Source organism: Liolophura sinensis, chromosome 8 (assembly GCF_032854445.1).
Source record: "Liolophura sinensis isolate JHLJ2023 chromosome 8, CUHK_Ljap_v2, whole genome shotgun sequence".
In the NCBI taxonomy this organism is placed as follows: domain Eukaryota; kingdom Metazoa; phylum Mollusca; class Polyplacophora; order Chitonida; family Chitonidae; genus Liolophura; species Liolophura sinensis.
Genome location: NC_088302.1, coordinates 38,063,442 through 38,073,656, shown reverse-complemented (window position 1 = coordinate 38,073,656; position 10,215 = coordinate 38,063,442). Strand labels below are relative to the sequence as shown.

At 36.7% G+C, this 10,215-nt stretch overlaps 1 protein-coding gene across 1 annotated transcript; it reads left to right on the top strand.

The window, feature by feature from the left end:
• Nucleotides 1-319: 319 nt before the first annotated feature.
• LOC135472997 (vacuolar protein-sorting-associated protein 36-like) lies at nucleotides 320-9,819 on the top strand. Its single transcript, XM_064752761.1, is given in 14 exon segments — nucleotides 320-476; nucleotides 1,642-1,664; nucleotides 1,666-1,708; nucleotides 2,289-2,359; nucleotides 2,784-2,898; nucleotides 3,352-3,432; nucleotides 3,721-3,837; nucleotides 5,532-5,609; nucleotides 6,588-6,722; nucleotides 7,395-7,460; nucleotides 7,729-7,793; nucleotides 8,150-8,234; nucleotides 8,634-8,710; nucleotides 8,906-9,819. Coding segments are annotated over 14 exon segments (1,149 nt in total). The 5' UTR covers nucleotides 320-380; the 3' UTR covers nucleotides 9,003-9,819.
• Nucleotides 9,820-10,215: the final 396 nt, after the last annotated feature.

Sequence of the window (10,215 nt, the reverse complement as noted above, 5' to 3'; positions counted from 1 at the left end):
CGAACAACGGGAAGAAATCTGGTCAACATTTTCCCCGACTAAAGAGAACTCCAATGAGATCTGTCCCACCAGAACGTGGTGACCTTCAAAACTGCGATGGCGACAGGCACTCGTACTTCGCCTGGAACGGCTTGTGGAAATGCCAAACCATCAAATACGGAAATTAAAACTAATGCGAGATGTCATCAACCCGTTTAAGTCGAAAGAATATGGTGTGAGATATTTTATAGCTAAGAGGATTGTGTCTTAGCTTCCACATTCTTATTTCATTTGACAGAAACGTACGAGTTACAAATTTACATTTACTTTTGTGCAACAGTACTCGTCAGCCTACATCCACAAGGGGAACGAAAAGATGAATTGTTAAGAGACGAGAAAAAATGGACCGATTTGAATGGACAAATGCAACCTGGGATTCTGAAGAAAGTCTAGTTCATAAGCAGACTGGTGTACGCATATATGATGGCGAATTCAAAGTATGCAGTGGTCTATGTTGCATTAGTGTGTCAAAACTCACATTTATTTCAGATGTTGAAAACTGCATGAAACTGAGTGATAGGCCAACTACAATTTAAATATCGAAATTTGAAAATACAGTAATTTTACTTATGGTTATAGGTCCTGTTTAAAACAGTGTGACGGACAGGAAGGTATTGCTTTGCAAGAGACTGAAATAGGAAACTAAAATCTTTCTTATGACATGCCAGGATATACGACATGTACAACATGCTTTTTCAGGGATAAATAAAGAATTAAAATTAAATCAACTACCCATACACATCTAGCTGTGTGAATAAATTAAGGTAAGACAAAAAAATGGCCAACCACTGAAAGTTGTTATTTTAACAACACTTACACACGTAGGTTGATCAATCTGGCAGAATTATGTACAAGTTTTCATGATGACAGACCCCATTTGTGGGTGGCAAGCACATTAATATTGCAGATTTACAGATTTCAAGTGGTTAAGTATCTGGAGTTTAGTTAGTTGGCTGTTTTCCTCTTGCTTAGTATTCATGATAATATTGCACCCCTTGTAAATGTTTTATAGCAGAATTCCAGCGCTTACCCCCAGCCTATTTCATTGCTGTACTTGTACAAATCTGTTTGACCTAACAACAAAAATATTTGAACCAATTGATAAATTAAAACAATACCTATTGAAAACATAATAGTCCCAACCAGTTAGCCTTTCAGCAGTGAGAGGAGTGGCTCCTTGTTAGGTGGTTAGAGGCGTTTGTCTTTCAGTAGCTGGACAAGAGCTAGATTTCTGCGCTCTCACTAGATGTTGTCTCCTTGTTAGACTTGATAACGAGAAGCAGTCTAATGTGTTGCAGACCAGCTGAAAAGTATTTGAGAATGGTGACAAGCAATAATCAAACACATAAATAAATAAATTTGACCATTAATGTCTTATGCTCAAAACCATCTCTTGCTAGTTAAGTGGCTTTATTTAATAGAGGTCTGTTCGGTACCTGATAAATGTTATTGTTTTATCTTGCTCTGGCCAGTAATCTTGATTCTACCTATAAGCTGCCATCATGCATACATGAATGGGTGACATTTTTCATGAGCATGGTGTTAAGCCCTAACCAAGTAAATAAATAAAATTCATTAATGTATATCTTTTCTTTTTTCTAGACCCCTTTTGACTATGGTAACTTAGCTGACCACACACAGGCTGTTGTGGAGAGACCACAGAGATCCGGTGAGTTCAGTTCTATCTAAACTTCAAAAGCTTTACTTCTGAAGGTTAAACAGTTTTGATGGTCAGGTTTGGTTAGAAACAGCATTGACATGCCCCTTTGTTATTTACACAGAAATAAATCTGAAGACTATGATAATCAGTCCCATTCTTGGAAATTTCTTGATTTCCCCCATTCTCATTGTTTGTGGAGGTGAGAAAAATTAAGTGTTCTACATGACCCAGGAGACCATTTCTGTGTGCAGTGTTAACATTATTTGAAGATAAGTTTGTTTTATACCAGGAACCCCAGTTTCCTTCACTTAATAAAACTTTTTTATATTACCATTGTATAAGTGAAAAGTAACTAACCATCAAACAACAAAGAAATAAAAACATGTAAATATAACTGAAGAGTACTTTTAAGACTAAATTTAGAGGGGCATCCACAGGATATTGAACTCCCTGTTTGTTTAGAAAGTTTGGTAGCATTTCATTAGTTGATGTGAGAACACATCGTAAATAGTAAATGGAAAAAGTGGAAATATGTTATGTTTGCTGACTGGATTTTGTGTACATGTATGGGTTGTTTTATTCTTTTCAGACATGTAAACTGGGTCTGCCTTTGTCTCTGGTTGTCCACATAGAAGAACAGCCATCAGGATTTGCTAAGAGGTCTTATTGTTATGCTTACATTATATTACTTTTAATACAGTTTGCCTAGTAAGTCATAAGTGTAGTGGTCAGAAATTGGAAACATTTTAAAATGATTGAAAATGTAGCTGGTTGCTTACATCTCAGCAAAGGGGATTTTTCCTATTTCTGGATGTGGAGACCAGTGTATTCATTTTATTATTTTAAAGGAGAGGAACCTTTAGTAACATTAAATTTTAAATTTTTTATTTTATGTCAGACAGATAATCTTACCGGTATCTTAATGTCTCTTCTGCATTAGCAGTACTTGTAAGAATATACATGTGCATGTTTTTTTGTTTGTTTCTGGTTAGTAACTGAATGCGTTGACCATGACTTAAATATTGTCATTCATTTGTGAGAGAAATAACATTCACTTTAATAATATTGCTTTCTTCACCAACAGTGCAAAGATCTTGGTCCACCTCAACTCTCCTGGACCTGGGAAACCTCCTGGCCCTGTGACCTCCAGTTCAAATAATTATATAAAGTTTTCCTTTAGGGAGTCAGGGGAAAGGGAGGTAAGTCAGTACATGTTGGATTATCTCCCCTTATGCTTTTTTCACTGCTTCAGCTATGATCCACGATAATATGCCAATGGCCAAATAAAGAAGGCGCTGTTATTGTCTTTGTCAGTCTATGAATACCCCAAAAAGGTGACCATGCAATTAGAGCACTTGTCTTCTATGGGAGAGAGATTCATATTCTGAGTTACATCAGACCTTGCACTTTCAAATTGGAAATCTTAGTATTTACTAGCTTGATGTTCAGCATATGTGTATGTAATGTTCAGTTTGGTGTCCGGATACTCTGAGTGCATGGGTAGATAATGAAGTATTGTGTGTTCAATGAGGCATTGAGGCAGCATGATGAATATGTCACATGTAGCTATGGGCATTGAGATGGGCCTGCTGAAAGTGATGTTAAACCAAACAAGCAACATGGTAATGCAGCTTGTTTTTGTTCTGTTGCAGTTTTTCAGGTGTTTTTCAGAGACACTGAAAAGGAAGAGGTGGGAACACAGTCGCCCTCCACCACCAAAGGGTGCAGTACAGGTAAATGTGATGCAATAAATCAAATTTACATATTTGTTACTTTTTTTGACAACTTTGTCTGAATGATACTTTGTGACTTAAGTGTGAATCAGGATTCGCTGAATTGAACCATGTTACAACAAAAGTATGATACCAGTGTGAAATTTTCACTGTTCACTGTTTTTCACTTTTGTCTATGAAGAAAGTTCTAATACATATATATATATGTGTGTGTTGTTTTCATGAGGAAATGGATTACATTGTTACTTTTAAATTTGTTTATTTTAATGTTTGTACGTAACATTTCAGGGCCGTCGTGCAGGACCTGGTATTGTGGGTATTGAACGTTCGATTCAGAGGAAGCAACAAGCCACAGACAAAAACATCTCTCAGGCTTTTGAGGATTTAAACAATTTGATAGAAAAGGTAGATGTGGTAGTGATGTAGATTTATTGACACCAAGATATGATGCTATTTAAAAATTCAAGGGAAAAGTTTTTTATTTTGTCATTTCTTTTAATGTGAAGGGAGTGGGTCGTGGCTGAGTGGTTAGGATGCTTCCCTTTCAATTGCACAGTCCAATTTTTTTTTGAGGATCACTTATCTTACATTCTCAAAATGGCTGCCTCATGCATGTCTATACATTTACGTCATGTGTGAGAAAGTCTGTCTGCAACTTGCCAAAGGTGATTTGTTTATGCTGGGTTCCCTGGTTTCCTCATCCATAATAAAACTGAACACTATTGTATTTAAAGTGAAAGACAGCACCTTACTAATGTTTATGTCCACTGAAAGACTACCATTCAAAGTATCTGAAACTGGCATTAGACATTTATAGGTTATAGCCTCAGGGTGGGTTGTGCTGGTGATTTTGACCCCTGTGAAATGTGTACAAACTTACAATAGGATTGTTGTACAACTAGATTCATGCTCAGTTCTGAAACAAATGGAAATAATTCTAATCACCACTGTGGCTGATCTTGGCATTCAGCTGTCGTTGGATTTCATGCTTCATTATTGTATTAGTGGCTTCTAAGATGAAAGTAGCACTGACCTGGTTATCGTGGATGTAAGAGAAATCACCTAGGTTTGAACACAGCATTTTACTGTATTTTATTAAAAAAAGACAGAAAAACATCCCTTGTATGCGAGAAGTATGTATTAACAAAATTTAAATTCTTCAATTGTAATAAATTCAGAGAAAAAAATGGTATCATAAGATTTAAGTAGTTTTAAGTATTGTCCAGTGAGATGCGGTCTTCTCATTCCCATAAACCTTTGGCATCTCTACTGAATTTTGCACTGACATTGGTATTTGTTATTTAGAAACTGCTGACTAAGCTCTAAAATGAACAGCAAAAAATGTATTTGGGGAAATGAATGCAGTTTGGGCCAAGACGCTATGCTACTCTCTGACATAATTTGTGATACAGTCGTTGAGTATTACACGGCTTGTAAATCAACTGATTTTACGTCTGTGGTAGACCGTAAATGATACAGACCTGCCTCACAACACTTTGTGAAATGTCCCTTCAGCTATGTGTAACTAAATCGTTGCAAACGATCTCAAAATGATGTCTTATGTAGTAGTTCTGTGTTATCATATGTCACTTTATGGAGTGATCGGTTAAAGGCTACGTCACAGCTTACATGTAGACCACGCAATCTGATAGCAACGTGTTTGATTGGATAAAATTCTCAAGATTGCTGCCTCATCTCACACCAGTCATTACGGCGTAAAACACCAATCAAATCACACCTGTCTTTTGTGAAATATTGTTCTTTTTTTCTACAAGTTATTCGGTAAAATATAATTAAAATGAAAAAGCATGATACTTTTTAGAAAGCTTGAGTGCCTTGCTTTCGACTGAAATACGTTTTAGCCAGATGCTGTCTTGTCCTATTAATGAAAACTTCTTGTGTATGCTGTTAAACAACAATCTGATGAATATATAAAAAACTAATGAAATAAATATTGCTTTAAAAAGCAAGGAATATACTCTTCTCATTAAGTTCACTATCTGTTGAAAATTTCAAAAGTTGTATAAATTTAAATGAATTTAAAGCCTTACAAGTATGCATGAGTTACAATGAGACTTGGTATAATTGTTTTATTTTAGGCCAAAGAAATGGTGAACTTGTCCAAAACAATAGCTACTAAGATCAAGGAACATCAAGGAGACATCACAGAGGATGAGGTTTGAACTTTTCTAACATTATATTTAATTATTGGTTCCCAATACCTATATGTTAGTGCACATTCACTAAATCTGTCAACCATCTCCTGCCAGGGCAGTACAATAAAATGACAGTATGTACAGACTACCTTATAGCTGGACCAAGGATTACGGTTGGTATCTCATTGTTATCTAGTGTGAAGTTTTAGTGTAGTACTTTGTTTCCTGTGCAGTTCATCTACACCCTATGTATATGTATATTTTGCTGGTTGTAAAAGTTTTCTGTTACTGATTTGTTGAGCTAAAGATGAGAAAAGTTTATATTTGTATGCTAGACTGAACATTTTGCTGATTTGCGGCAGAACTTTCTGTCTAGTATCTGTTCTTCTTTACTGAAACTGTAAATCATTACCTTTCTATCAGACTTGTCAAAATAACAGTTGCCTTTACGATTCTCCAAAAGATGGTGCGTAAGATTGTCTGTACCATTCTCAGAAAGGTAGTGTGCTAGGTTTTCCATGTGTATCATTCTCACACAGATGATATTTTGTCTTTTGTTCTCAGAAAGAACGTGTGCTAGGCTGTTAGTACTGTTCTCAGCAAAAAAGTGTGCTAGTCTGTCTGTACCTTTTTTCACAAAGTGTGCTAAGCTGTCTGCACAATTTTCAGAAAGGGGTGTTTCAGGCTGTCAGTATTGGCTTAGAATGTGTGTTAGGCTCTGTGTACTGTTATTAGAGGGAAAGTGTGTTAGGCTGTCTGTAGTGTTCTCTCAAAAACTGAGGCAGGCTGTATATATTGTTCCCACAAAAAAGTGTACTATGTTGTCTGTAACTACATGTACCTGAGAAAGAAAATGTGTGAATAAAGAAAGTGTGTAAAACTGCCCATCATTTTCTCAAAATGTGTACTAGGCTGTGTGCACCATTCCCACAAAGAAAGACTGATCATATTTTCCTGAGAAAGATATTGTGCCAGCTTTCATTTTATTTTCTTTTTCAGACTGTCAGGTTCAAGTCCTACCTGTTAAGTATGGGAATCCCCGACCCTGTGACTCGGGTCACCCATGGTACAGGGGATAGGTATTACTCTGAACTGGCCAGGGAAGTCTCCTCTGTACTGGAGACACCACTGAAGGTATTGCCATTTAAAATGGATCCATTCACCTTCAAGAAGCTCTTTGTCGATCATAACCGAACTTGTCAAAATTTGCATCGGTGAATACCTATCTACAGCTGTGATATTTCACATATCAGGCTCACATGCAGTTTGGACAAGAGTTATTTGCAGGATTTCAGTGTTTGATTGCATCATTACCTTATGACCAGAATTCTGACCTACACAAGGCAGTTAACAGACTAGCGGATAAACTCTGTAAATGAAACAAAATGAAGGAGCAAAAGATTCGAGATTGATATATAAAAAACTCTCCTTGTCGCCCTTTAATTTATTGACCCTTTGACATTGAAGAGATTTAACCCTTTGATCTCTTCAGTCAATGATAAATAGTCCTAACTCAAGTCTGAACCAGGGGTCTGTCTCACAAGGCTGTTTTCAGCTGTAGCTTAATACTGCCATCCAAACTAAACTCCTATAAATATGCATGAAATCAACGAAATTTTTAATGCTAATTCTGTGCTGTGGTGGTACAGGTTTGGTTTCAACTTTCGATATTTTATTTTGTAAAGACGACTGAAGTTTTGCCCAAAATGGCTTGTGTGAAACAGGCCCTAGGCTCACTTAGCCAGTTGTTTATGTCCCTTGTTGTTCATGACTTTGGACATTTAGTTATAATGTTGATGTTCTCAGGAATGTGGTGGGATCATGACTCTTACAGATGCATACTGTCGCATAAACAGAGCCAGGGGAATGGAGGTAAGAGGAATTTCTTACTAATAAATAATAAAAAAAATATAAACAGTGTATTACAATAACCATTATACTGTATGCAAATATAATATAGTTTGTATTGTGACATAGAATGCATGATATTTTTTTTTTGTTTTTTTTTTTTTGTTTTTTAATTTCAAATGTTTAGTCTATTCCTTGAAGATGCTGGGTGATTGAGGTGTTTTTGTTTTTCATTTTTAATCCAGCAAGATTTGAGAAAGTCATTTCTTTTTTACCTGTATTTGTCCCACAGCTATTGTCCCCAGAAGATCTTCTGAATGCCTGTGAGATGTTGGACATTTTAAAAACACCTGTCAGGTATGCTGATTAATAGTACTATGTATGCTAGTGAAATCTACATAGCTAGAAATGTATTTGGCAGTTTGTGTTTGGCTTTCAGTTGCAATTTCAATGTGAAATCAAATTACAGTTTATGCACTTAATTACAAGGATTGGCATTTGTAGGTGACAAACTGAAAGGCATGGTACATCATCAAGTGATATTCATGTACATTGTTTAGGTATTTCTTGTTTGACTCAAACTAATAATAGATTTCATTACTTTGTCTGGCTTGCATCATTCGAAACATGTTGTAAATGCAGAGATCTGTTTTGTTAAGTTTCTCAGTTGAAATATTGAGCCAACTGTTCGAACTTTTTTTTTTCGTTCCCAGGTTACGCTTGTTCGACAGTGGGGTTATGGTCCTACAGCTACAGACGCACAGCGAAGAACAGGTCATCAAAGAGACAAAAGCACTTGTGAGTGCCCTCATTCTGGTACATCTACATTTGACTGTTGCACCAGATGTTGGGAGACTTAAGATGAAACCTGGCCCGGGTCATACCAAAACATTTGAAAACAGTATTTGTTGCTACATGGCTTGGCACTCAGCACTGAACAGCTAGAGCAAAGAAGCAGAACTGATAGGCCTGGTGTCAGTATAATGTTACCTCTTTAGGGTGTATTGTCTGGTGTCTCACTAGCATGACACTTCAGGGTGTCTCACTGGCATGACACTTCAGGGTGTCTCACTGGCATGACACTTCCGTTTGTCTCACTGGCCTGACACTTCAGGGTAGGTGGTACTGACATATCAGCAAAGTATTAAATGCGACTGATTTTTTTTGATGTACATGATTGTACAATTCTGTTTGCAGGTAGAAGAGAAAGGCTCAGTAACTGCTGAAGAATTGTCGTCTGTGATTGGTTTATCAGTTGTATTGGCCAAAGAAAGGTGAGTATTGTGATCTCTGATGGGTTGATGTAATTGTCATGCAGACCTGATAGCCTCATAGGTTGCTTTAGTGAAATAAATAGATGTGAACCAGGGAGAGTACAGATGTTTTGTTTTTCTGATTAAAACAAATTTTATCATATGTCTTGGAAAAGTTTTCACTTCTGACCATATTTATTTGTTTTCTTTGTCCAGGTTACTGTCCACAGAGAAAGCTGGTGGCGTGTGTCGAGATGAGACTGTGGAAGGCCTAAGGTTTTACCCTAACCTGTTTCTTAGTCGTGCTGCCTAACTAAATAATCAGTTACCTAATTTTATGGTATAATTGTGGACCTTTATGGCATAAGTTCCATGCAATCCTCACTGGGTGTGGAAAGACTTCAAAGGTGAAGAACATTCCAGTTTTTGTACAAGTCGTGTGGACTGTTACGGATAAGGCATCTGCGTAAGCATCGATTCAAAGCACTAGGGTGACGATTCTGCAAAGTGATTTTTTTATTTACAGTTAAGATTTAGGACGGGAATATGTTGTGTAGTTTATTACCCGAGAAGACCAAGTCATAAAGCATTTATTTTAACATAACACATGTTTGGAGTTCCCAGTTTTAACTGCTGTGATAGGAACATTTTTATGAAATTTCAAATTATGACTTAAAGCGAAACATGACTTTTATGGAATTCAGCCTTTTGAACTTCCCATATGTTAGAGCAGTAAGTAGGCTATAATGTAGCTGTCAGTTGATAGTAGTCACTGATGATTCACCATTTCTTGGCAGCCAAATGAAAAGGATCATGTAAAATACCCATACTTCCTAAACCCACATTGTGACGTTTCTGTAGAAATTAGCGTTTTAAAGTACATGTATTTAAATTTTGTAAGTGATATAGGTTGTGTCTCAAACTTTAGTATGGTATGCCATTGAATACGTTTGGAAAGAAATTTATATCTAAAATATAGATTGTTTGTTTTTCCTTTTTCCTTTTGTTTCGGTTACCTCCGTGGCAGAGGTGGTTAGCGCACCAGCGCAGCGCAATGACCAAAGACTCTCTCAGAAATGCAGTCGTTTCGGCCCGGTTTTCTCGCACCATAATGCTGGTCGCCGTCGTATGTGAAGTGAAATGTAACTGAGTACGGCGTAAAATATCAGTCAAATAAATAAATACTGTTGTTTCTTCGTGGGTATGTTTTCATTGCATGTGTTAGGTAGCCTTTGTGTCAAGAATGTCAAGAAATGTAGTCGTTATAGGTACATTGCAATAATGTTACAATCCTCCTGTGCCGGCAAATAGACTGAGGTAAAGATGAATCCGTTTAATATGTGACAGGCTGTTGAAAGAACGAAGACGGGCATCGTGTAAAAGAAAGGGTCATTCTTGTGTTCCAACTTTGGGGACCTTTAGTTAGAAGTTGAATTTGTAACTTCAGTGTAGAATATATAAACTAATTCTGGTTTGAAGTTGAACTTGTAACTTTTTAACTAAACCTTTCTAATGTTGCAAATGCT